Source organism: Canis lupus, chromosome 21, assembly GCF_011100685.1.
Source record: "Canis lupus familiaris isolate Mischka breed German Shepherd chromosome 21, alternate assembly UU_Cfam_GSD_1.0, whole genome shotgun sequence".
Taxonomy (NCBI): Eukaryota; Metazoa; Chordata; class Mammalia; order Carnivora; family Canidae; genus Canis; species Canis lupus.
Genome location: NC_049242.1, coordinates 49,448,877 through 49,476,670, shown reverse-complemented (window position 1 = coordinate 49,476,670; position 27,794 = coordinate 49,448,877). Strand labels below are relative to the sequence as shown.

General features: G+C 41.0%; 3 protein-coding genes across 12 annotated transcripts in view; 1 reads left to right on the top strand and 2 right to left on the bottom strand.

Annotated features, from left to right (window-relative positions):
• Positions 1-4,898, bottom strand: part of METTL15 (methyltransferase like 15) — a 238,330-nt gene extending 233,432 nt beyond the window's left edge. For 2 of the 8 annotated variants that reach the window (XR_005375883.1, XM_038569299.1), the window contains exons 1-2: positions 3,471-3,711; positions 1,099-1,385 (exon numbers count right to left, since the gene is read on the bottom strand). Coding sequence is in view for 7 of the 8 variants with exons in the window: in XM_038569299.1 (XP_038425227.1) it covers positions 1,099-1,385; positions 3,471-3,597 (414 nt within the window). In the remaining variant the exon portion in view is untranslated. Of the gene's footprint in view, positions 1-1,098; positions 1,386-3,166; positions 3,379-3,470; positions 3,723-4,479; positions 4,564-4,876 lie in introns of those variants that run through there. The other 6 variants (XM_038569293.1, XM_038569298.1, XM_038569297.1 and 3 more) reach the window with 5 other exon arrangements.
• On the bottom strand, positions 3,746-13,772 carry LOC119877342 (collagen alpha-1(I) chain-like). Its single transcript, XM_038568131.1, has 6 exons — positions 13,695-13,772; positions 8,283-8,863; positions 6,918-7,384; positions 5,905-5,945; positions 4,480-5,063; positions 3,746-3,926 (listed from the first exon to the last, which is right to left on the bottom strand). The coding sequence occupies exons 1-6, from the start codon at positions 13,770-13,772 to the stop codon at positions 3,746-3,748; spliced, it is 1,932 nt and encodes a 643-aa protein (XP_038424059.1).
• The window catches only part of KIF18A (kinesin family member 18A), a 78,191-nt gene continuing 57,427 nt past the window's right edge, over positions 7,031-27,794 (top strand). For 2 of the 3 annotated variants that reach the window (XM_038569289.1, XM_038569291.1), the window contains exons 1-6: positions 7,031-7,181; positions 17,667-18,039; positions 20,123-20,280; positions 23,337-23,441; positions 24,688-24,798; positions 26,503-26,700. In XM_038569289.1, the coding sequence (XP_038425217.1) occupies positions 17,715-18,039; positions 20,123-20,280; positions 23,337-23,441; positions 24,688-24,798; positions 26,503-26,700 (897 nt within the window). In that variant the 5' untranslated portion in view covers positions 7,031-7,181; positions 17,667-17,714. Of the gene's footprint in view, positions 7,182-8,383; positions 8,480-17,666; positions 18,040-20,122; positions 20,281-23,336; positions 23,442-24,687; positions 24,799-26,502; positions 26,701-27,794 lie in introns of those variants that run through there. The other variant, XM_038569290.1, reaches the window with a different exon arrangement.

Below are 27,794 nucleotides of genomic sequence, written 5' to 3'. Positions count from 1 at the left end.
GGGTGGGCCCCATCCAATTGGCGAAAGCCTTAACAGAACAAAGGCTGACTTCTTTGGAACAAGAAGGAACACTACCAGCAGATTCTTTTTGGACTTAAGCTGCAATTTCTACCTCGGTCTCCAGCCTTCTAGCCTACTGTGCACATTTTGGAATTAGCAACCCTCTTTGAGATTCAATTCCTCGAAATCAATCATTCAATCTCTGCTCCTCCCCATATATGTATGTGTATACACACGTACGTATACACACACATACACATCCTGTTGGTTCTGTTTCTCTGAAGAACTTTGAATCAGATAGTAAAGTAGTTGAAAAGTCTAAAACAAGGAATAGGAATTCAGATCCTTAACTTCAGTCTCTAGTTGTTCTTGAAAAGATATCAAAATTCTCAAGGATCTATGCTGGAACTCAGTTTTCATACCCAAACTGCTCAGCCAATGTCACGTTCTTTTTCTTTTAAAACTGCTACTTGACAAAACTATTCAACTCTGGAAAACAGTATGACAGATCTTCAAAAAGTTAAGCATAGTTACCATATGACCCAGCAATTCCACTCCTAGGTATATATCCAAGAGAAGTGAAAATATATGTCCACACAAAAAGGTGCACGTGAATATTCATAATAGCATTCTTCACAGTAGCCAAAAAACAGAAACACAAATGCCATCAATTGATGAATGAATAAAAAGCATGTGTATTATCCATAAAAGCAATGGTTCAGAAAAAAAAAAAAATGAATTACAGACAAATGCTACAACTCTCATGAATCTTTAAAACATGCTAAATAATGAGTGAGTGCAAAAGGCCACATATAACATGAATGTATTCATAAGAAATGTCCAGATTAGGCAGCTCCATATAGACAAAAAAGACTCAGACTCGTAGTTGTCAGGGCAAGGGGAAGGGGGTCAATGCAGAGTGAACACTAAGAGACACAGGAATCCCTATGAAATGCTCCTGAGTTAGATAGTGATGATTGTAAAACCTTGTGAATATATTAAAAACCAGTGAATTGTACACTTTAAAATTGTGAATATTAGGATAAGTGAACATCTCAATTTTAAAGTGTTAAAAAATAAAAAAACTAACCAACTTACCTGGCCTTTCTGTGGTGCCAAACAACGAACAACTTCATCCACCATGACTGGGATATGTAACTTAGTCACAGCTTCGTTATCTCTATCCTGAGGTCTGTGCATCTCTTGAGTTCCAGTTTGATCTGTTTGCTCCCGGGCTTCACACTCATTATACCTTTGTGCTGTATCATGTATTCTTTTTGGCCAGACACCTGAATTAAACATGCCAGATTCCCACCAGCATGAAAGGAATTCTTTATAGAGTCTACAAAAATACGGGTATCGAAGCATTCTGTAGGTCAACAAATCTGGGGAAAAAAAAATAAAAATATCATGATTGTTGGATTTTTAAAATACATAATTTTATATAACTTTTACATATGGCCTGTTAAGCTCTAAGATATCGACGTTTTAATGATCAGGGCTGTAAAAATTGATTATTGGGTCATCATTTTTCTGAAATACATTTCTAACTTTAAAGAATAGATTCAGTGCATTAGAACTATTTATTTGAAAAGCTATCTGGAGGGAGGTGGGGGATACTGTCACTGGGTGATGGGCATTAAGGACGGTATGTCATATAATGAGCACTGGGTGTCATAGACAACGGAGAAATCACTGAACTCCACCTCTGAAATTAACAATACACTATAGGTTAACTAATTGAATTTAAATTTTAAAAAGGCTAATGATTGCACGGATTATGCATATTATCCTATTTCAGATGCAGGTGGTCTTTTATTTTGAGCTCTTCTATTTGTTTTTCTCATATTGCTAAGTCTTCATCTTCAGTCTAACTTTATTTGAAAAATTGTCCTTGGAAAAAGATATGCATGTTTATCCATAAACAAATGAAGGTAAAAATCAGCTTGTGAAAATCTTGCAGACTTGTTATGGATATTCTCTGACAAGATTATCTCACCATGGCTTCCATTAGTGAAGCATGTTTCAATTTAAATTATAACTTTATAAATACTCAACTGAACATACTTTGGCATGCTATTTTGTCTGTCCTCTGCTCCCCAAAAAACAAGCAAATAATTAATACATTCCTTAACTTTCTCACACTTGTTCCTTTTTATTCTGCAATCTGGAACTCTTTCAGGTGCAGAGGAAAAAGTATTCATGAAATACATTAACAGAAACCCTTTTGGAAACATTATGCTTTTTATACATTAGGTTGTAAGCCACGTTTTTAATACTACAGGCAGTATATACCAACTTAACACTCTGCTTCTTTCCTTCTAAGTTATGATGAGTTATTTAAGAATAAGACCCACACCTTTATATACACAAAAGCAGATACACACTAGGTGTTTGAGAAGTGTTTTCTGGGGAAGAAAAATGAATGAATGGATGGATGGATGAACTCCAGATTCTATAGAATTCATATATTTATTGAAACTTAATTTAGGGGACGCCTGGGTGGCTCAGAGGTTGAGCATCCGCCTTTGGCTCAAGGTATGACCCTGGCGTCCTGGGGATCGTCGGGCTCCCTGCATGGAGCCTGCTTCTCCCTCTGCCTGTGTCTCTGCCTCTCTCTTATGAATTTAAAACAAACAAACAAACAAACAAAAATTTACTTTAGGAAATTTCACCTGCCTGACTGACCCTACCAAAAACCACTCTCAAAATCCTTCAAGAAACATAAATATCTCCCTTACCAAGAAAAAGAAACATAAACATCCTGCTTAAATATGCCTTCCTTTCCTTTTGCAATAGAAATGAAAAATAATGTTGAAAAGCTGATCACATGTAATGACTAGAAAAGGAATATTCATATTTTATAAATTTAATATCAACAAGACGTTGCCTTAAGGATAGGCCAACTTTATCTAAGACATAGTCCACAGAACTATGTAACAAATGTGACACAGGAAAAATATAGAAAAAAAAAAAAAAAAAAGCCTGGAAATAAGTGTTTTGAAGTAACGTATTAGATGTTCATCAGTGACAAATTAGCCAAATTTTTAATTATGCCCTGCGTTTTTCAGAAAGCTTACACAAAGTAAACCCAACTACCCTCTGACTGTGTTTTCTGACATTTTTCAAAATAAAAGCTAAGCTTTCCCAGGCACTTACTAAATACCTCTCAACTCCTTCAGTCCTAACCACCACTGTCAGAGGTAGGTAGTGTGGTTATTTCTATATTCAGATGAGGAAAACAGAAGTGATTGGCCGACAGGGCACATCCCTGGGGCGTCGGAGGGTAGATCTGTAAGGCGGGCCTTCTGTCCGCAGAGCCTGGCATCTGAGCCTCTGTGCCGCCAACAAGGCCGCTGCTCTGCTGAGTGCACCCAAGTCACCCAACGGAACTTTAACCACGTTGACTGCATATTCGCAGCAGCTCACGAATTACATTCTTTTTCTGCAAAGAGCCAACATCCTCTTGCCTGGAAATAGTGTAACGGAGGGGCAGGCCCTACACAGGCCTGCAGAGCCGACTCGGGAATAGCCACGCAGTCCGCACTGCACGTCCCGAGGTGTACAGATCCTCAAATACACGAGAGGTATCTGCATGTATGGACCTGTGCACCGGGGAGAGAGGGATCCCCCTATACAGGAATCAGAACTGCATAGGGGAAATCAAGTAGAACAGATCAAAAAATAAATAAATAAAAATAAAAAAGCTGTTGCATTTAAGTCTTTCCTTCCGCATTCAACTTCTCTATTTGCTCCAGCGGGTTCCGGGTTCGAGGCCCAGCAGGGTGGCCGCGACCCTGGGTCTACGTGCCGCGCGCTCGCAGCCTCTCGCGGGCCGTTGGCTGGGGAGCTCGCCAACTAGGGGAGGCGGAGAGCTGCGGCCGGGCCCCACGCGGTCACGGATCCCGGACAGGCCCAGGCTCAGTCTGCTGGAGGGGGTAGGGGGTGCTCCCAGGTGCGGGCCCGGGGCGGGAGGGGGAGGGGCGCTCCCACGTGCGTGCCGGGGATGGGGGGGAGGGGGAGGGGGGCTCCCAGGTGCGGGCCCGGGGCGGGGGAAGGGTAGGGGCGCTCCCACGAGCGGCTCCGCAGGGGCCGCGGGACGCCCGGAAGCCCCTCCCCCCTGCTCCCCTCCCCTCCCCTCCCCCCTGCTCCCCGCCGCCCGCTGGGCCGCCCGGCGCTCCCCCTCCCCCCTCCCCCCGCGGGGCCGCGCGGGCGCACGGAGGGCCGGGGCCGGGCGCCCACGGAGGGACAGCGGCTGTGACCCGGGGCCTGCGCCAAGCCGGGCTCCCCGCTCCCGCCCTCGAGGACAGCGCGCGGCGGCGGCGGCGGCGGCGGGGGCGGGCGCCGGGGTGGGGGCGGGGCCTGCCGGCGGGCGGTCCTCCGCCTCCCCGAGGCCCCGAGGGCGCGGCGGGCTCCGGCGGGCTCCGGCGGGCGGCGGCGGGCTGCGGGCGGGGCTGCGGCGGGGCCGGGCCCCCTCACCTGCGGCGCGGAGCGGGCTGGCGGGGCGGGAGCTGGGGCCCGCGGCCGCACGTCGAGGCCGGGCCTGGGGGACCCGCGCGCGGACGGACCGCACCGGGGGGCGGGTCCGCCGCGGCCCCGCGCGAGCGCCGGCCTTTGGTTCCGCTGCGCGGCCGAGCCCGCAGCCGGGGCGCCCGGGGCGCCGCGCCCCCTCCCCGGGCCAGCAGCCCCGCTGCCGCGGCACCTGTGCGGGCGGACGGCGTGCAGGCGGCCTGCTCCAGCGCCGCGGGCTGCGCTGGCCTTGGCTCTCCCCCCCGCCCACCCCCCGACACACCGGCGCCCCACACTCGGGGCTCCTGACGTCCTGCGGGGCTCAGCGGCGGCCTTGACCGCGGCGCGGGGACGCCCGTGTGCCCACCTGCAGGGCCGGGCGGCCATGGGGGCCTCGGGGGCCAGGTGCCCAGCGGCCAGTGGAGACGGACTCCAGCGCCGGACGCGCGGCCAGCATCCCCGCCAGGTGTGCGGAGACCCGGTAGCGGGCCCCGACGGGGCTGGCGGGAAAGTCCTCCGCAGACACCAGTAACCGGTGCAACCTTGACACCTTGCTTGGTTCAACAACACATATTTTCAGAATACATGAAGACAGCATCTTAGTATCACGAAATCTACGAAGTATTTCCGAGACAAAGGCCTCAATTCTGAATTGGCCGGTTTGCACCACTAACAATAAGGAATTTCCTTTAGGGATTTTCTGAAAAACCTCAGTTGTTTTTTTTTTTTTTTTCTTTTTCTTCAGTGAAATAAATTATGCCCGCATCTCATGGACCGTTCTGGGAATTGAATGAGATGACCGATGTAAAGTTAACGAAATGCCTGGGACGTCAATGGTAAAGTTCTATTGGGTGCGTATTTGAAATGAAAATAAAAAGGCTAAAAAATAAATAAATAAATTCTATTGGGTGCGTATTTGAAATGAAAATAAAAAGGCTAAAAAATAAATAAATAAATAAATAAATAAATAATTCTATTGGGTGCGTATTTGAAATGAAAATAAAAAGGCTAATAAATAAATAAATAAATAAATAAATAAATAATTCTATTGGGTGCGTATTTGAAATGAAAATAAAAAGGCTAAAAATAAATAAATAAATAAATAAATAAATAATTCTATTGGGTGCGTATTTGAAATGAAAATAAAAAGGCTAAAAAATAAATAAATAAATTCTATTGGGTGCGTATTTGAAATGAAAATAAAAAGGCTAAAAAATAAATAAATTCTATTGGGTGCGTATTTGAAATGAAAACAAAAAGGCTAAAAAATAAATAAATAAATAAATAATAAATTCTATTGGGTGCGTATTTGAAATGAAAATAAAAAGGCTAAAAAATAAATAAATAAATAAATTTTAAAAATTAAAAAAAAAAAAGAGTTTTCAGTTTTATTACCAAACCCAGCACCAGCACCACACAAGTAACTATTGCATTAGCTAAGATACATGCAGCCAAATTTTAAAAAAGTACAATTAGCCGGAATTAGTAGCTTCATTGGGGCTCTATCCAGAGTTCAGGAACAGCCGTGTAACACGCATCATATACAACACACAGTGTTTCTGATCTTCTTCAGTAGGAAATAAATGTCCATATTATGGGACATTTCATATATTATGAAATATATGAAATGAGGCTTTCATATATTATGTGAGTTACAATACTGTGCAAGTGTTGTGCCATCCTCTTTATTAGGGTGATAAGCTCCATGTAAGAATATAAACCCCCAGAGAGCAGGGATTTTTACTTACACTATGTCCCTAAAGTCTACAATCAGTAATTGCAGCATGGATACAATGTCAATATAAAGAATGACAGCGGCCTTCAGATCGTACGATTAAAATCACCCCAACCCATAAAGAGAACTTAGCACACATATTTCCCTTTTTTTCTTACTAAAGTGTACGTTCTCAAATTATATCTGTAATCTAAGATTCAAAAAAAAAAACAACACTGCATCCAATAATGAAGTAGGCCAATAAATTTAAATGAGTTTATTTCGTAAAATCATTAGAAAGAAATATTTAAAAAAAAAAAAAAAAAAAAAACAAACGCCGAGTAGTTTCACAATCAGCAATAAATGGAGTAGGCCTGGTAGCGCTGGGGCCTCAAACCCAAAGCTCTAGACTTTTCAGTTAATCGCGGCGGATGGCGCCCAGTGCATCCGAGTGACAGCGGCCAAGAGGCCCAGGTGCCCGCGCCCTCCGGAGCACCGGACCCGAGCCTTGGAGGCCTCACTCCTCCGGGAAGAAAAGGGAAATCCAGGCGTCCAGCCGCAGCAGGCTCCACCCCTCCCGCCCGCGGACCGCACGAGCCAGCCCCCGCGCCCCGCGCCCCGCGCCCCGCGCCCCGAGCCCGCCTGCAGCCCCGGCTGGCTCCGCCCACCTGCCGCCGCGGCTAGCCCCGCCCACCTGGGTCGGCGCCTCCGGAAACAGCGCGCGCGTTGCCCCGGCGACGCGCGGCCACGCCCCCTCCGCGGAGCGGCGCGGCCCGGAGTCCCGGCGCCCAGCGGCCGCGCGCCGCGGCAACGTCCGACGTGATGGCGTCACGGGGCCGGCGGCCAATGAGACGGGGCGCTGGGAAGGCTGGCTTGGGTTTGAATCTTGTGGCTGAGTTTGAAGCGCGGAGCGGCGGACGTCGGGGAGGAGAGTCGCCGTCGCCCCTGCGGGCCCGAGGTGAGGGAGACGCGCGCGACCAGGAGCCTGCCGCCGCGGACGCCTCGTGTGCTGCCCGGGTCGCTGGAAGCCGCAGGTCGGCGGCAGCCCGAGGAGCGGAGCGCACGACGGGCCGGGCTTGTGGACCGACGCGGGAGGCGCGGGGGGCGGGGGCGGTTAGGGCCTGGGAGGCGGAAGGGCCCCGGGGGGGCGGGGCTAGGGCCCTGGGCGGGGTTAGAGAGCGGGGGGCGGGGGCGGGGGGTTAGGGTCCTGGGCGGGGTTAGAGAGCGGGGAGGTGGGGGTTAGGGTCCTGGGCGGGGTTAGAGGGGGGGGTTAGGGTCCTGGGGAGGGGTTAGAGAGCGGGGGGGGTGGGGGGTTAGGGTCCTGGGAAGGGGTTAGAGAGCGGGGGGGGGGGGGGGGGGGTTGGGTCCTGGGGAGGGGTTAGAGAGCGGGGGGGGGGGTTAGGGTCCTGGGGAGGGGTTAGAGAGCGGGGGGGGGGGGTTAGGGTCCTGGGCGGGGTTAGCGGGGAGGGGGGGGGGTTAGGGTCCTGGGCGGGGTTAGAGAGGGGGGGTTAGGGTCCTGGGGAGGGGTTAGAGAGCGGGGGGGTGGTTAGGGTCCTGGGGAGGGGTTAGAGAGCGGGGGGGGGGGGTTAGGGTCCTGGGAAGGGGTTGGGGGGGGTAGGGTCCTGGGGAGGGGTTAGAGAGCGGGGGCGGGGGGTTAGGGTCCTGGGCGGGGTTAGAGGGGGGGGTTAGAGTGCTGGGCGGGGTTAGAGAGGGGGGTGTTTAGGGTTCTGGGGAGGGGTTAGAGGGGGGGGTTAGGATCCTGGGGGAATTTAGGCTCTGAGCGGAGTTAGGGACCTGGGTGGGGGTTAGGATCCTGGGGGGGGTTAGGGACCTGGGGGGGTTAGGGCCGTCGGGGGGGGTAGGGTGTTGGGTGGGGTTAGGGCCGGGGAGGGGGAGATTTAGGGTCCTGATTGGGGTTAGGGTCCTGGGTGGGGGTCAGGGTGCTGGGTGGGGTTAGGGCCGTGAGGGGAAGTAGGGTCCTGGGTGGGGTTAGGGACAGGGGGGTATTAGGGCCCGGGGCGGGGGAGGGGGGTAGTTAGGGTCCTGGTGGTGTTAGGGCCCTGGTGGGGTAGGTTCCTGGTTGGGGGTAGGGCCTTGAGAAGGGGCTAGGGCCCCGGGCGGGGGCGGGTAAGACCTGGGTGGGGGGTAGGGTCCTGGGCGGGGGTAGGGCCCGGGGGGGCGGGGGGGGGGAGGGGCAGGTCGTCCTCCGAGGGCCTGGCCGGGGGCCCTGACTGCTCCCGCCTTCAGTTCCGAGAGGTGAGCGATGATGCAGGGCATCCTGGCACCCAACTGCCCTGCCCCCGCCAGGGGCCACTGGGCGCCCGGCTCGGTCCCAGGCGGCGCGGCCCGGGTGTGACTGTCAGCTAGGGCGTCTTGGCCCCAGGGTGTGCTGCTGGCCCGGCCAGGGTGGGCGGGAACCGCCTCTACGCCCCGGCCACAGCTGACAGCGCGCCCAGGGGTGCCCGAGGGTGCCCCGCGCCCGCCGCCCTGGAGTGTGCAGGGCCCCTTGAGGGGCTCGGGGGCGCGCAGCACGGAGAAATCCAGGCCGACTGCCGCCGTGCAAGCTGGCTGGCTCCCGGGAGTGGGTGATGCCTGTCGTAGGCCTGCAGTTGAGGCTGTGGGCTGTGAGCCGTCCGGGGGCTACTTCCAGGCCCTCCCTTGGAGTTTGGGGAGTGGTTATGGGCTCTGGCGCCCGGGAATATAAGAACCAAAGACTAGATAGTGCTCGTTACTCAGTTTCCATTACTTTGTAAGAATTGTCTGCTTCCGTAAACAAAGGGGAGCTGCCTTTCATGCCAGCAGCTCACCCCTTCTGTCCCTGAGCAAGTATTTGCAAGTACATGAATTTTTCATTATAAAAGTGCATCTTGTCAAAGTGCAGCGATCCCCTGAATCGGTTAAGGTGCGCCATAAAATCACTTTTATGCTGTCAACGCTGTGAAATCCAGGAGGGAAAAAAATAGCCCAGATGTCAGTGCCGCCCTTCATGCCACTTGAAATTTTCTTTCTCCCCTGATGTTTTGAACTTAGGGAAGCGCACCGGCTCGGCCACTAAAGCCAATTCCGAAGAGAGGTATAAATTGGGTGGAGGCTGTATAAATCATAAATGATAGTGTGGAGGATAGTTCCTGTTCCTGAAAATGTTTGTTGAACTTAGTCTAATTCAGATTTGAGTTTAAGAAGTGGTTAAGAACTGTATGACTGACTCCACAATCAGCACTTCTGTTCCTTTGTTTGAAAATACTCTGTTCTTATTACAGCAGAGCATTGCTGTTAGGAACATGGGCTTGCTGTTGAGACCTGAGTCTCCATTCAGGCTCCTCACTTACTAGCAATGTCTCTTGGAAAAAATTATTTACCCTTAACTTTCTGTTTTTGTGAAACGGATACTGTTATAGAATGCCACACGTGATTATTCTAAGGATTGAATGAGATGATGAATGTTAAATGTTTACCGTAATGTCTAACATACAGAGCATGCTCAAATGATAGTGTTGTTCATAATTAGTACTTATCATTTTTATTGACCTAATTTAAAAGTTCTCGGGACGCCTGGGTGGCTCAGTGGTTGAGAGCCGGCCTTGAGCTCAGGTCGTGACCCCAGGGTCCTGGGATCAAACCCCACAACAAGCTCCCCACGGGGAGCCTGCTTCTCTCTCTGCGTCTTTCATGAATAAGTAAATCTTTTAAAAAATAAAAAAAATAAATAAAAGTTCTCAATTAATAGCATCTTTGCTGATAATATTTGATATCCCATAAGCATAGAGAAATCATTTGATATCCCACAAGCATAGAGAAATCAAACTGTTTTATTTCAACATCCATTCAGGTGCTCCTCCACTGAGGTGTCTATCAAGAATACGCAAATATATATTTACAACTTTCATGAGAAAATTTCTGGAGATTATATATTTACAATCAAAAGAGTGGTTACTTAAATACTTCAGATTTACACCCACTTAGTCTGAGTTCAAATCCCATGTCTTTTGCATCCATTAGTGTGACTGTAGCCAATTAGCTTAATCTCCATTACAGTTTTCCCTCTATAGAATAGAAATGATTGTAATACCTATATCATAGGATTATTATGAGGATTGAGAAGTATGTAAATTGCTTAGCAATTTCTGTTTGTATACTAAGTGATCAATAGAAAGTATTTCATAAAAACAAAGTTATTAAATGAAAGATTGTGCCTGCAGTTAATTTTAATACTTTTTATTTTGTTTTTGAAATAAAAATAACTAGTCTTGTTTAAAATCCAAATGATACAAAAGAATACATGGTAGAAAGTAAGCCTGCCTGTCACCCAGACCTTCATATTTCTCCACCATGGGGCAACTGATGTTAAGAATTTCTTGTGTTCTTTTCTTAAAAGAGCCCGTGCATGTACAATATATGACTTTTAAAAAATACAAATGCTTGTATGCAAAGTCTGCTGTTCTGCACTAGTTTTGCACATATATCTTGAAATCTGCATTAATTCATTCATTTATTGAATAACTATGTATTGAGTCCTAAATAGTCAACCAGCCCTGTTCAAGGTTCTGGGGTACAGATGTAGCTCATACTTTCATAGTGCTTATATTCTAGAGGGGAAATAAGTAATAGATATCTAACCAAATAATATATACTTTCCAGTTAGTCTAGATGCTAAGAAGAAAAAGCTGGCAAGGGAATGAAGAGGAAAGGGCGAGGTGACACTATTTTGTATGGAATCTTTAGAGAAACCCTCTCTGAAGTGGTATTTGAACAGAGACCTGAATAATGAACTGAGAGATTAATAATATTTGCAAATATCTGAAGGTAGTGCCTTCCAGGCAAAGGAGAGAACGCACAAGGCCATGAGGTTAGAACAAGACTGAATGTTTTAAGAACAGCGTGACTGAAGCAGAATCAAAAAGGAGGAGAACAGTTGAAGAAGAGGTTGGAGAGGTAGACGGGGCCAGATGGAGAACCTACTCAACATGCTAGGAAATTTGCATTTTATTATGCTGGGAAGTCATTGCAGAGGTTGGAGCTGGGGAATGACAGGAGATACATAACATGATCTGATTGCTCTGGAAGAAGGCAGCAGTATATGCAATCAATGGATTAAATAAGATTTATTATTGTACTTGCATATAATTGGGGGTGAATCTTTGACTTAATTAGCTTATATTTTATCTTGGGTGAACAGTAGCTGTTTACATTATAAGTTTAGAATTTGCCTCTTTAGCTTGGTTTATATCCTCTTACACTTACTGAAGAGAATTATGTTTTAACAGCTCTTCATTAAATATAACAGAGGAATGAATGAGCTTTTCTATGTAAGTGAATATACCAGAAAATCGAATGTTACCCTTGTTAAGTGACATGGTGTTTTAACCACCCTTGCTGATTATTATCAGCATGATCTTCCCATTTTCTTCATTTTGTAAATGAGAAGCCAGGCACATTTCCTTTTTTTGATGCCTCGGAGTCCTCATTGTGACCACCAATTATTGCCAGTCGTTGTACTCTACTGTAATACGCAGATTCTTTCAGAGAAATATGTTTGCCTCTACTCTAAATGGGTGAATTGCTTCCTTGGATTCTGTGTCTGCTTTTTATAATTTATTAATTTACTCTAATTAAATATTTGAGAACTTGCTATTTACCAGACTCACTACAAGAGATTAGGGATATAATGGTAAAAACATACAGTCCCATTAGCTGTTATTTCCTGTCACTTTCTTAGACCCTTTTCCAATCACATGGAAACATCATAAACTACTAGAGCTAGAAACAGACCTTAGATATCACAGAGTCCAATCCTATCACTTTATAGATTAGCAACTAAAGCCCCTGCATTAGCTCCTTCATTATTCTTTTTTATATTCTACTTTCTCTAGACTAGACAGATATCTATTATAATGAACAATGGTGTTGGAACCAGTTTTTAATGTTTTGTTTCCTTCAATGTCATCCTACCAGCTTACTCTTGATTCTATTCAACAAATACAATTAGGAATAGATATGGCAAAATTGATCAGAGGCTGTGGTACTATCTTCTGAACAGTCACCTGCGCAGAATTTTTTTTAAGGTTTTATTTTTAAGTAATCTCTACACCCAATTTGGTCCTCAAACTTGAAACCCTGAAATCAAAAAAGTTGTGTGCTCTACCCACTGAGCTAGCTAGGTGCCCCAAAAAGACTTTTTGAAGCAACACGTTATTATGCAGATAACAATATTTAAGCTTTTAGGGAATTAGGTTTTAACACCTGCTGCTTCTTAGTAAACATAGTCAAAGAATTTGCTTTCTGTGTGCCTTATTCAGGATCAAGTAGATGTCCATCTCTTATTTGGCCATGTTAGGAAAGAAAATTGACATTGTGTGTTAACGTAAGGAAAACTTCATTGATCCCTAAAGACATCGGTGTATTTGAACATAGACTAATTTTTTACTTTTTGGTGATTCTATTGACCCTAAGCATTTTTATTAAGAAAATTATATTCATTCACGTATTTTGAAAACAGAGACCTGTATGATACTTTAAAAATTAATCGATGTCTTCCGTAAAAATCTGTAACAAGTTGTAAAGCAAAGTTGTATTTGCGATTATACTTCTTAAATTCCTTTAGGTAATTGTCAATATTTCTCCTTGAAGTCTTACTTGAGTAAGATCTTCTAAAATACCTTCAGCAATTCCCAATAAACTTCAAAATCAAATCTAAACTTAATGGCCTTGTGTTCACAATCTTCTGCATCTGGCCCCACTCTTATCTAGTTCTATCTTCTTAATGCAGCCTTCTCCCTTCCCTTTTATTCTATCCAGCTGCATCAGGACTCAGACAGCTTGGGATGCCTGGCTGGCTCAGTGAATGGAGCATGCTACTCTTGATCTCAGGATTGTGAGTTCAAGCCCCACATTGAGTGTAGAAAAGTAATTTTTTAAAATTTTTTAAAAAGGACTGAGCGAAGGTAAATTGAGCATCTCTTTAGATGCTATAAACGAAATTGTAAAAATTAGCTAAAACTAAACAGCTAAAAGAAATCTTGAAGCAAATTGACCATGCAGCCAGTTATGTCTGTTTCCTACTATAGGCCTTTGAACTTGTTGCCTAAAAATACTCTTGCCCCAGAGAGCCACACTCCTACACTTCAGTTTCTGTAAAAAGTCCCTCAACTAGACAAGCTTTTCTCAACTGCCCCATCCAGAATAGGAGACCCCACATACACTCCTGCCCTTTATCATGGGATTCAGAAAAATGCCTAACTCCTAGAAGGCAGTCAATATTTATGATATAATTAGTACAATAGTATAATTAGTTTTCCTTCCTGAAATTTTTTTTAACCTGGTTAGTAACTATCCATCCTTCAGCTCTCCACTCCTGCCACTTCTTCTGACTATATGAGTCCCCCGTAATAGCCTTATGTAGCACTATTAACCATTACCTAACAGCACTTGTTAGTTATACCTTTACGTAATTGTGTCATTATTTTATTAATACCTGTAGCCTCACTGCACTGTATATAATAATAATAACAATAGTGACAAACACTCGTAGTGTATACTGTGTGCCAGGCATTGTTCTAAGTTCCTTACAACAGCTCTGTGAGTTGATATTATTATTAGTCCCACTTTATAGATGAGGAAACTCAGCCACTGGGAGTTTAAGTATCTTGCTAACTGTGACAGCCAGTAAGTAGTAGGCCTGGGATTTTAACCTAAAGTATCTGGCTCTAATCTAATAGTTAACATATTGAGTTGATTAATTAATTAATTAACAAGAGATCCCATCCGACTTGAGATTCTAAGGTCTATTTCAAAATAATCACCTGATGTCTTCTTATGCTTAATTAACTTTCATTTGTGTGTATTTTATCTGTGATTAGGGGTGAAAAGTGTATCAGTTAAAGTCTAAGCATTCAGTATTCCTAAGCACTTTTAGAAATGTGTATGGAGATCAGTTTTTGGTATCACCAAGAATGTGGATTGCTACTAGCCTATAATAGAGGTCAGAAATGCTAAACATCTTCTAATATATATAACAACTCCAAACAAGGAAGAATTGTCATACCCAAAGTGCCATCATGAGCCCATGAGGAAACACTAAAAAGATGAAACAGTGTCTTTGTCGAGAAGAAACAGGAATGGGGTAGATAGGAGGACTGACAGTTATTGAATGCCTTACTACATTTAATACTTGTCATCTCTTGTAGCCTTCACAGCAGTGCTTTGAGGTGCTTCTTTTATACAGATGAGAAACCTACACTCAGTGAAGTTAGGTCACTTGTCCAAGGTCATAGAAATGAGGTATAGGTGCTTTGTGGGACTTGGTTAAACAGAAGCTCAAGGATGAAGAAAGAGCAGAGTAGTAATTCATCTGGAACCTGACTATTAGAATCCAAATGACCATCCTTCCCTCTTCAGCATTCTATTTTTGGGGAAGGACCGAGCCCCAAAGGGGGTGTGTGGGCTGTGTCCGGTGTCTTCTGCTTTTAGAGTACTTTGGCCTTATTTGAATTCTTTTCAAAAGTGTATGGTGCTTTTAAAAAAAAAAAAAAATTATTTGTTTGAGAGAAAGAGAGCTTGAGCAGTGAGCACAGCTTTGGGGGTGGACAGAGGGACAGGGAAAAGCAGACTCCCCGCTGAGCTGGGAGCTGATGTACAGGACTCCATCCCAAGACCCTGAGATCGTGACCTGAACCAAAGGCAGCCATTTAACCAACTGAGCTACCCAGGTACCCCAAAAGTGTATGGTTTTATGACATAGCTTTATCGTTGTTATTTATCCCATTTAAAAAAACAAAGTATTCTTTTTTAACCCCTTCTCCCTCTCCACTACACCATTTCTTTGCTACTTTTGCAGTAGTATTTCCTGTATTCACTGAGTCTCATTCGGGTTTTTGTACCACCTTTCCCCTAAAACTGTTCTTCTTGTTGGCTTCTGTCTTACTAAATCCCATGGTTACTTCTTAGCATGTACTTTACCTGTTAGTAGTATTTAATACAATTGATCAACCTATTCTCCTTGATTTAAATATTCCCCCAAATTTTAATGCCCTTTAAAGCTTTAAAAACTTTTAAAAGCTTCAAACAGCATTGATGACAGAGTTTACTTTTTTAACTTGGGTTCCAGCTGCCTTGACATGCCCCCACCTGGATGCCTATTAAAATTCTCAAACGTAAGAAGTCTAGATCTTCCAACACTCAGGCCAAGAACTTTGGAGTTATTCTTGAATCCTGTCTTTTTCTCAGACTCCACATCTATCAAGAAAATCTATTATCTTTACCTTCAGAGTGCTTGCAGAAGCAGACTGCCACCTCATTCTGAATGACAGCGTTATCTCCTATATGTGCTACTTCACTATTCTGATTAGTCCCTATTCCTTACAGTATGTTACTTACACAGCAGTGAGAATTATCAGATTATATCACGACAAAAAATTAAATCTCACACATACATACACACACACACACCCAACCCTGGTAGATCTCTTCACCTGAAGTATAAGACAGGAGTCAGACCCTGGATTTCCACTTAGACTCCCTCTCTGCAGTGAAACCATATACAGCACAGCAAGGCTATCCAAAAACCTAGCTTTGATTTTCACAAGGGCTTCAAAACTATGTTAGTTTGGGTTATGGTAGCGGACAGCAAAAGATCTCTCAGAATCATCAAGGTAACAAAGGAAGAACCTTGGCTTATGAACTATTTGTAGTAAAAGTGATCCTGGCTGCAAGCCTCATGACAGTAGAACTGATACATCTAGGCTCATCTCTTCCTGTAGCTCATAAATCCGTAGGGTTAAAAGTACTTCCAAAGATGCATCTATTAGTTAGTCCATGTATGAAGATGATGAAGATGACATATACACCGTGGTGTAACCAGAGATCTTAATCTGCTCTGTAATAATGGTAAGTCTAGGATACATCAATCAGTGATATAAAGTTTAAAATAAAAGTTATAGTCTGAGGGAACCCTCCTGCACTGTTGGTGGGAATGTGAACTGGTGCAGCCACTCTGGAAAACTGTGTGGAGGTTCCTCAAAGAGTTAAAAATAGACCTGCCCTACGACCCAGCAATTGCACTGCTGGGGATTTACCCAAAGATTCAGATGCAGTGAAAGGCCGGGACACCTGCACCCCGATGTTTCTAGCAGCAATGTCCACAATAGCCAAACTGTGGAAGGAGCCTCGGTGTCCATCGACAGATGATGGATAAAGAAGATGTGGTTTATGTATACAATGGAATATTCCTCAGCCATTAGAAATGACAAATACCCACCATTTGCTTCCACGTGGGTGGAACTGGAGGGTATTATGCTGAGTGAAATAAGTCAATCGGAGAAGGACAAACATTATATGGTCTCATTCATTTGGGGAATATAAAAAATAGTGACAGGGAATAAAGGGGAAAGGAGAAAAAAATGAGTGGGAAATATCAGAAAGGGAGACAGAACATGAGAGACTCCTAACTCTGGGAAACGAACTAGGGGTGGTAGAAGGGGAGGTGGGCGGGAGGTGGGTTGAATGGATGACGGGCACTGAGGGGGGCACTTGCCGGGATGAGCACTGGGTGTTATTCTGTATGTTGGCAAGTTGAACACCAATAAAAAATAAATTTATTATTAAAAAAATTATGGTCTGACTCTCAGAATGCTTCACATAAAAATATAAAGTAAAAATAAAGATAAACCAACAAAGATCAATAGTTTAGAAACCTCAACTATCCAGAAATTAATCAAGTATCTAAAAGTTAAAACTAAGAAAAAAATTAAAAACCTTTTAGATTTTTCTAATTTATTTATTCATCAAATATTTATGCAGTCTACCCTGTGCTGGGCACTGTTTTAAGCTCTTGGAACACATCAATAAGCAAAACAGATTTTTAAAAATATGCATACCTTTAAAGAGTGTATAGTTTAACTGGAAGAGAGAAACACAATAAAGTAAAAGATATATACTATTTGGAGATAGTAAGTGCTTTGGGAAAGAATAGAGAAGGGTAATTAGGAATTGGATTGACAATTTTAATAAGAGTAGTCAGGAAGGCAACATTTGAGGGGCTTGTGAGAAGTGAGGGAGTTAGTCACTCAGATATTAAAGAAGCATTTTGTAATAAAAAAAATGGCTACTGGGAAGACCCTTTTGGGGTGCTTGGTGTATTAGCTGGAATACAGGGAGCAAAAGGAAGATCAAAATGTGAGTTGAAAACGGAGACCATTTAGAGAACTTCAGCTTGTACTCTGAATAAAATAAAGAACCATTGGAAGGTTTTGAACCAAGGAGTGAAGTGTGTGTGAGGATATGTGTGTATACACGTATATATATGTTTAAATATATATAATGTTCAAATATATTTCAAGTAATATTTACCAGTGACTGGAATAGAATTAATAACTTTGTTAAATGAATACTACCTACCATCCATATTGTGTACAATAGAACTAACACTTTATTGTCTTTTTTATTACAGAGAAATTCTCAGGCACTTACATAAACAGAGGAAGCAAGATAATCAACAATGTCTGTCACTGAGGAAGACTTGTGTCACCATATGAAAGTAGTTGTTCGTGTACGTCCTGAAAACACAAAAGAAAAGGCAACTGGACTCCATAAAGTGGTACATGTTGTGGATAAGCATATCTTAGTCTTTGATCCCAAACAAGAAGAAATCAGTTTTTTCCATGGAAAGAAACCTGCAAATCGTGATATTACAAAGAGACAAAATAAGGATCTCAAATTTGTATTTGATGCTGTTTTTGATGAAACATCTACTCAACTAGAAGTGTTTGAACATACTACTAAGCCAATTCTTCGTAGTTTTTTGAATGGATATAATTGCACAGGTAACTGTTTCAATTCGAGCTTTAATTTTTTCGTTTGATTTCACTTTTACATTAGAATGAACATCTGCTTGACCCATTCTTCTAAACATGATGAATTTTAAGGTGCTTGTTTGCTAAAAAGTATTAAGTTCAGTAGAATTTCTCTGTAAAAGTAGACTTTCTTTGAAATTTAGTCATCATATATAACATGTCATTTGTAAAACTGTCTTCCAGAGTCTTGCTATGGTCCCTATAGACAGTCCTGATTTCATTTTCGTATGTTATTAAGCCACATGGGTCTTGCAGTTGATGCCAGATTTCTCACAATTTGTATTCATTAATATTCCCACTGCTTACCTATACAATTATCTATCCCTGGGGAAGAGTTAGACACTCCTGAACACTTGGCAAGTTTCTTTACAGAACCTCTTTTCTTTATAGTACTTTGAAAAAAAAAGTTAAAAGCCCATGTTAATTGAGTATCATGAGCTATTTTAGCATATCTTCAGCCCAGAAAGCATCTCTAGTGCTCTAGATAGATCTATAGTAATTTGCCTTTCAGAATGGCCATGTTTATTTCCTAGAGAGAGATCCAAGGCCAGTTAATTCAATATTTACAAGGCACTTAACACCATTATTTATTTTTGTAATTACCACCATTTATGACATATTCTTTGAGATACCCTAAAACTGTAACATGTTTCATTGTCTTTCACTGACTCATTCAGTTTTTATTATAGGAGACTTACCCTCTTGGTCAAATAAGAATAGAATGTGGTTTATTGATTAAAACTGCTATGATTCTAATTTTTAAGTGTATATTATTTTCCTCATTCATGAAACTTTATACTATCTCTAGAGATTTAAATTTTTCTTGACTCCAAATGAAAAAGCCTCTACCAGACTCCTACTGAATCTTTGTTTTCTTCTTGGCTTTATTTTATACTATTCAGCTGTTTTAAGACTTCTTGATGTACTACTAAGCTTACATAAAATAGAATAGAATGAAACATATGTCAGTTGAATTGAGTCTACTGAAAAGTATTTTGGTAGTTTGTTAATATTTGGTTAATAAGAGAGATTTAACTTATACAAATATTTTTACCAGTAATAATTTGAGGACTTAATTGTCTTATTATGTCAGGTATTTGCCATATGTAATTCAGAGTAGTTTTTTGTTTTGTTTAGTGTTAGAACTTTTATGTTTATGTTTTATGTTTAGAACTTTTATGTTATGCTGGAGAGAATCATGGAAACAAAATTACTTGCCTAAAACACAAATTTTAAAAAAGAATTTTATAAATGACTTGTATTGGAATTCATTCAGCAAACTTGTAGCGAATATCTGCTGTGTGCCAGGTCATGCCCTACTTATGAAGGACATACAGCCACAGCCTCGGTGGAGCTCACAGTTGGAAACACAGTGTGATACATACTAGAATAGTGGCAGACACTGAGGATTCAAGTGAGGGAGTAGATGTTTCCGCTTATGACAGGGAAGACATGGAAAAGTGACATTTATGCTGAATGTTTAGAACAGGTGTTAAGTGTTCCAGCTGGATTAAGTAAAGGAACTCTTCAGTGGAAAGGCAGTGGAGTAAAAAAGAAGCAGCTCATGCAAAGAACTTCACACAATCTAATATACCTAGACTACAGAAAGGAAGAAACAGAATGGAGAGAGTTCCTAATAATATTCCAAGGCAAGGAATATGAACTTTCTCATGTAGGACCTTTGAACAATTAAGAAGATTTAACATATTCAGATTTTGTTTTCATAAAAACTGTACAAAATTCTAAGAGATGTATTAGAGAAGATTGAGACTAGATAGGGAGACTGATAACTAATTAAAACTTGTAAGATTGCTGTAGAGGGAAGAGAGCAAATGAGGGGAGGGTGGTACCATTAATCAGAATACAGAATATAGGAGAAGAAAAGATTTGTGCCAAAATTCCCAGGTTTTAAGGATAAAAATATAAGTAATTTTGGATCTGTTGAGTTTAAAGTTATGTTCAGGATATCCAGATGGAACTATCCACTAGGCCTTGGATATGGTAATGTTACATGTCATAATAAAGAGCTTTGATCCTTTTTATAAAAATTCAGTACTTGCATATGGTGCTACTGGAGCTGGGAAGACCCACACGATGCTAGGATCAGCTGCTGACCCTGGAGTAATGTATCTAACAATGTTAGACCTTTATAAATCCATGGATGAGATTAAAGAAGAGAAAGTATGTAGTACTGCAGTTTCTTATCTGGAGGTAAGTTGACAGTGTCATTCTTTAGATCAGTCAATAGTATTGAGAACTCTTTAAGAAGTTCCATGGCCCACTCAAACTTCTGCCATATAGGAATTTTCTTAAGAATATATAAAATCATTAAAATTCCTGGTCTTAAGTATTTGTTACACATCTTACTTCTTTTTATGCTGAGTATTTTATTTTGGCCTAATTTCTGATTAGCAAGATTAATGATGCCCTTTATTGAAAAAGAAAACCTGAAGTCATAAATTACCTTCAGTTGTTAACATCTCTTTAGTCTCAATCTGGATTTTTTTCTGTGTTTTATATCATTGTCATAAAACCCCTGATTCGGATAGTCAGTTATTAGACTCCGGTTATGCACTGGCAGGAGCACTGTGGAAGTATTGTTGAGTCCCGATAGTATCATATCAAGAGGCTGTTGTGGTCTGTTAGTCCCATTAACTGTGTTAACTTTGATCCATTTCATTATTTTGGTGTCAGCAGAGTTTCTGCACTATAAGGATACTACTTTACCCTTTTTATCTACTTACTCCCCAAACTTTCATCTATTACTGTTGATATCCACTGATGATTTATGCCTGAATCAAGTATTATTATGATGGTAGGTGATAGTGATATTTAAATTCTTTCATTTCCTCTACATTTATTTCTTGGCTTTCTACCCAATGGAAGAGTTTTTCCTTTCTTTTATTATATCAGTATAAGCTCAATGGATTCTGAACATTATTTCATTGCTTAGAACCCTTTACTGTAATTATTTATTTGTATGCTCAAATTTATGTTGGATTTGGCCAATCAAGACTCCGTCATGCTGTCTCTTGTGTCCTCATTCTTTGAGGACTTCTGCTCCCTTAGTAATAGCCGACATTCAACAAATCATAATTATGGGATAGGCACTCTAACTTTGTGTTCAGATAGTGTTTCAGATACCAGTCCAGAAACAAATCCATGATTATTCTTCCTATTCGTTTGTAGTATCATAGAGAAAATTTCTGGTAGTCACAACTCTTACTGACAACTTGTAGTTTGGTTCCTACTAAGAAAGGTTCTTCGCATTTCAAAAATTGATTAAGATATGTATGTTGCGGCGGGAACCCTGGGTGGCTCAGTGGTTTAGCGCCTGCCTTTGGCCCAGGGCACTATGCTGGAGACCCGGGATCGAATCCCACATCAGGCTCCCGGTGCATGGAGCCTGCTTCTTCCTCTGCCTGTGTCTCTGCCTCTCTCTCTCTCCCTCTCTCTCTCTCTGTGACTATCATAAATAAATTAAAAAAAAAAAAAAAAAGATATGTATGTTGCGGGCAGCCCCGGTGGCTTAGTGGTTTAGAGCCGCCTTCAGCCCGGCGTGTGACCCTGGAGACCTGGGATCGAGTCCCACGTTGAGCTCCCTGTGTGGAGCCTGCTTCTCCCTCTGTGTGTGTCTCTGCCTCTCTCTCTCTCTCTCTGTGTCTGTCGTGAATAAATAAATAAAATCTTTTTTTAAAAAAAGATATGTATATTGCTAAAAAATTTCTTGTCTACATAACTTGGAAATAAAAAACTCATTTTTTTATATTTCAGTACTAGAAAAAAATCGCTTTGAACTTAATTGGGAAGAGCATGACAATAGTCATTATTTCTTCCTTAGATCCTTTCATAACCAGGAGAATTTTGAAGTTGGTTATTTTTATAATGTTTTTAATTGTTTTTACTTTCTTTTAATCTGCCTTCATTTTATAAATGGTAAGGCAATGTCTAATCTAATGGCTTCCCACTCAGGCTATTCACCAGAGTTGGCTATGGAGTTTTTTTAAAAATAGACATGTCTAGGTGTCAACCCCTGGACATTTTAATTTAATAGGTCTGGATTATGGCTGAGGCATCTATGTTTTTTAAAAGCTCCCAGGTGATTTTCATGTGTACACTGGCTTAAGAATGGTTGTTCTAATTGTGTATTTTATATGATTGAAATGGGTAAGGGGAAACATTTGAAAACTGCTGCTTATCAGAAAAACAAGAACCAAAAAATTATCTCTTCATATTTTACTACTTCTAACCGTTAATACATTTAAAAACCATTGTTCATTGTAGAAAATCTTACCAGGAATAAAGATCATTAAAGACTATTTATTAGAACATAGAAATACTTACACAAAATAGTTCTTAAAGCCTAAGTCTGTATACTTTTTAAAATCTTATCCGTTGTAGTCATTTGGTTGGCAAGTAGAAAATTAAGTATCTTTAATAAATTCATAAAAACAGATCAATAGTGCTATTTTATGCATTGCTTACAGAAATTACAAAGAAAGAAAGAAAAAAAGAAAGGAAATTGCCAAAGACATAAAATACAGATGTGTATTCAATGCCATGCAGTAGAGTGAGGATATCCCTACTTTGCTGCTACTTTTGTGGCCATGGACAAATCACTTAACCTCCTAGGTCCTTAGTTCTTTAAATCATTCAAATGGGGTGAGGGAGGAGGGTCCTATTATGGGACTTATTAAGAATTGCATATTAAACATAATGTAATTAAAGGATGAATGAAATAAATGCTGTCGATCCTTGAGTATGGGTTTTAACTCTTAAGCTCTGAAATTTAAAAAGTTTCAACTATTGAAACATGAAATAATAAATAGCTTCAGTAAGAATCACACCACCTCCATATAACTTACTAGAATTTCCCAAGACCATGTGTCCCATATATTTCCAGAAAATAGGAAAAGGCATTTCAAATTACCTTATTTCTGTTTCGCTGTAGTCACCAAGTTAGGAATTATGGAGAAAGGATATAATGACTCCACCTTTAAATTTCAGTTGCAAACCTAGATAATCAAACTCTTCAGTTTTCTCAGATGATAGAAACTTAATGACCAAAAACAAAACAAAACAAAACAAAACAAAACTTAATGGCAACATGAGATAAAAGGGGTGAGATGAATGCAAATGAATTGCTGCTTACCTTTAAGATGCAATTCTAATATGACCTAAATCAGCAACATGTGTGATGTGTCACTATCATTTTAACACCAGTGCTAAAGCAGTTTGGTTTGGTTTGGTTTTTGCTTTTTCCTAAGGTATATAATGAACAGATTCGTGACCTCCTAGTAAATTCAGGACCACTTGCTGTTCGGGAAGATGCCCAAAAAGGGGTAGTTGTTCAGGGATTGACTTTACATCAGGTATGTTTATAAATTTCTTTTTCCTTATTGTAATAGCAAGTGTGATTATTTGGTCCTTTACTTATTTTCCGTTGTACAGGAAAATAGAAAAATAATGACGTGCAGAGTTAAAATGATCAGAATATATCTTCCGTATTATTTTGTTTTCCTTTGAAATAATTGAATGAGCTTTTCTTTTTGTTGTTTTTGGGGAAGGGGTTTGGGAGTTTTTTTGTTTTTTAGTGAGCGAGAGCTCTAGGGGAAGGGCAGAGGGAGAAGAGAATCATAAGCAGGCTCCATGCCCAGCACGGAGTCATGTGGGCTCAGTCTCACAACCCTGAGATCCTAACCTGGGCCAAAATCAAAGTCGGGCACTTAACTGACGGAGCCACCCAGGCACCCTGAATGAACTTTTCTTTTAAGAATCTACTTGTAAACTTAATATTCTATTCTACTTAATACATTTATATTTTTTCTCCTCCAAGAGATAAAATTTTATCTTTTATTTCTCATATAACACCAAAGTATAGTCAACCCATGCATATCATGGGTTTGAGGTGAACAGGTCCACTTATATGCAGATTTTTTTTGTAATTACAGTACAGTACTACAAATGTATTTTTCTTATAATTCTCTTAAAAATTGTTCCTTTTCTCTAGCTTCATTGTTTATAAGAATATAGTATATAATACATGTAATATACAAAATACATATTAATCGACTTCATATTATTGGTAACGCTTGAAGCCACCAGTAGGTTATTAGTGAAACTTTTGGGAGAAAAAAGAAACTTTTGGGAAGCCATGAGTTACATGTGGATTTTCAATTGCCTGGAGGGAAAAGGTGTGTCAGCGCCCCAAACCCCTGCATTATTCAAAGATCAATGTATATCATTTGTTTAGTACTACATAGGAAATACTTAATGGGATACAAGTTATAGAATGCATTTTGTTTTGTTTTGTTTTTTACCTTTTATTTTATCTTAAAAAGTCTTTTTTCAGGTCACCTGGCTGGCTCAGTCAGTTAAGAGTTTGCCTTCAGCTCAGGTCATGATCCCAGGGTCCTGGGATGGAGCCCGCATCCTGCTCCTTCTTGCTCAGCAGGGAGCCCCCTTCTGCCTCCCCCACTGCCTGCTGCTTCCCCTGCTTGTGCTCTTTGTCAAATAAAATCTTTTTTTAAAAACTTTTTTCTTGTTGAAAGTTTATTTAAAAATTTTAAAGATAGATGACTATTTGTATATTTTTTTCTTCTACTTAAACATCTCTAGCCCAAATCCTCAGAGGAAATTTTACAGTTATTGGATAGTGGAAACAAAAACAGGACGCAACATCCCACTGATATGAATGCCACGTCTTCTCGTTCTCATGCTGTTTTCCAGGTAACAGGCCATTAGACTATTGCGCTTAAAATTGGATTTAAAATAAAGCCAAATTCATACGGGGTAATTTTCATACATACAAAGAAAATCTCTTCAACTGGGGACTCTTTCCTCAGCATTTCCTTTATTCTGCAGCTTTGAAAAGATTTTATAAAGAATATTTAGAATTGAGATGGTATCTCTCAGAGTATAAATTTTTACTGTGTGAAGATACAGGATAGTAAGGTGGTAGTGTTAAAAGCTTTTTTTTCCTTATGTTTTTCTTTTCTTATTTTTAGTGAAAATATTTCATCTTTCCTAGAGATAATCTTATATTCAGAGTAAACCTCTTTTTAGGTATAGATTTACAGAAACAATAAATTGGAGAGTTCTGGTTCACTTTTTTAAAGATTTCATCATAGGGACCGTGCACAAGTTGAATTTCTTAAGGACATTGATTACATTGATATAGTTATTTTTAGGGATATGATTCTAGAAAGAGTTAAATCGTAGATTAGCAGCTTTATTTTTTGTGGTTTCTAGTCCTGTTAAAATCCAGATTATTTTTAGCTTCATTCTGGATTATGCTAATAGAACCCAATTTACAGTAAGAAATGGATACAGTTGAAAGAATTCATATATGATCATGGCAGTCACATCATTCAGAAAGTTTCCAGTGCATAAAATTTTATTTATCTTTTCTGTTCTTTCCACTGACTCTTCATTTAACAGTAGTCATGAGAGAAATGGTTATCTGTAACACAGATAACCCAAATGTCTTAGACCCTGCTCTATAAGAATATTAACGAAGATCTTTATAATGGAATAATAGTTAATCTTACCAAACTTACCAAACTCTTTTAAGTTTGCCACTTTATTTCAGTTAAATACAAAGTAGCATTCAATAATTGATGCTTTACCCTAATTGGCTGAACATGACAAGTATATTTTACTGTTTTTTTATATGGCACATTTTTTACATTTTAATGACATGCTACAACTTCAGAAATTAGAATACACTTACTCAATTTGGATCAGCATTCAAATTCAGCTTTCCTTTAGGAACCAATTCCTGGAGACATGCAAAGCATTCTAACTACTGCCTTTGGTTTTTGGTTAGGAACATTATTTCTAAAGTACCTGCGGGGGAATCCCTGGGTGGCGCAGCAGTTTAGCACCTACCTTTGGCCCAGGGCGCGATCCTGGAGACCTGGGATCGAATCCCACATCGGGCTCCCGGTGCATGGAGCCTGCTTCTCCCTCTGCCTATGTCTCTGCCTCTCTCTCTCTGTGTGTGACTATCATAAATAAATAAAAATTAAAAAAAAAAAACTTTAAAAAAATAATAAAGTACCTGCGCCCTACCACCACCTCTCATAATTCTATGATCTGGTTCAAGGGCTACAGAACACAAATGGCAGTTGTTTTGAGCTGCTGTTGGGTCAGGAGTTAGTTGCCCTCTGGTACACACTTAGGAAATCTTTTCATTTCCGAGTTTTTTTCCAATTTCTATAATTACTTCTAGTATTCTTGGGTATCAGCCAGTCAGATTGTTATACTTTATTCAGTTTCTTTTTTAAAATGAAAATTATTTTGATCTCATGTTGTTTTAAAAATAAAGTGCATGTTTCCCTTTTAATTTGCTTAGTACTTTAATTTGCTTGGTACCTTTTAATTTTGTTAAATCTTACCCTCATTTTCCTATTCTCCTGTAATTTCAAAAAGATCTATTTGCGACAACAAGACAAAACAGCAAGTATCAGTCAAAATGTACGAATTGCCAAGATGTCACTCATTGATCTGGCAGGGTCTGAGAGAGCCAGTGCTACCAGTGCTAAAGGGACCCGGTTTATAGAAGGCACGAATATTAATCGATCACTCTTAGCTCTGGGGAATGTTATCAATGCCTTAGCAGATACAAAGGTAGGTACTGTATGTTTATTTATTTTAAGTATCCTGAAATATTAAAATATGTGTAATTCTAAGAAGATATACTTTAAATAATTTTATTTTAAAGGTCTATTATAAGTCAAATTTCAAGAATGTATTAGTAATATTTATATAGAGAGCAGAGACCCCCAGAAAGCCCATTATATCAAATAAAGCTATGTGTGGTTTGGTTTCGCTTGGTTTTAATTTCAAGTTCTATAATCAGATTGTTGAAAGAAACATATTGAAATCATATTGATAGTTAATGTTTTATGGTATCTTTCTCATCACCTATTTTGAACCTGATTATTAAAATGACTGTTTAGGTCATTTTATACAACAAGCATAATTGAATTGGGATGAACACGAAAACACATTTTAGGAAAACTTAATTCTGTTCTGGTTACTACTTTAGATACTATAAAATTGGGTTAAATATTAAAGAGTTTTAATTTTTCTTTGGAAGAGGGGCTTAAGATAGAAGATATAATTAAATCACCTTAGGGGCACCTGGGTGGCTCAGCGGTTGAGCATCTGCCTTTGGCTCAGGTTATGATTCCAGGGTCCCCAGGATCGAGTCCCACATCAGGCTCCCTGCATGGAGCCTGCTTCTCCCTCTGCCTGTGTCTCTGCCTCTCTCTCTCTCTCTCTCTCTCTCTCTCTGTCTCTCTGTCTCTCATGAATAAATAAATAAAATCTTTTTAAAAAAATCACCTAATGGGGTATGTTTACTAGATGTCTTTGGGGCATTTAAAAATATTTCACATCTCACTATATGCCCAAGTGCTTGCTGGAACACAGCATATTTGACGACTTTTGTATTTGTATTGGTAAAAATGATTTCTTTTTTTTTTTTTTAATTAAAATGTGAACATTAAGTTCAATCCAGGTTCAAGCTTTAGGAAATTACCTACATTTAGGAAAATACAGGTCAATGAATGCTAAAAAAAATGTTATAGTTTGATTTAGTAAAAGTATATTAAAATGATTTGAGGGAAGCCTGGGTGGCTCAGTGGTTGAGTGTCTATTTTCAGCTCAGGCCGTGACCCCGGGGTCCTGGAATCGAGTTCCGCATCAGGCTCTCCCCA

Coding starts and splice junctions, on each gene's coding strand:
- LOC119877342 (XM_038568131.1), bottom strand. CDS start 13,772: ATGCCTGGCACACAGTATACACTACGAGTGTTTGTCACTATTGTTATT. Junction 7,385..8,282: donor CAGGAACCTACCCCACCAGG/GCCCTAACACCA, acceptor AACCCCGCCCAG/GGCCCTAGCCCCGCCCCCCC. Junction 5,064..5,904: donor TGGTGCTGGTGCTGGGTTTG/GTAATAAAACTG, acceptor TGTTGAACCAAG/CAAGGTGTCAAGGTTGCACC.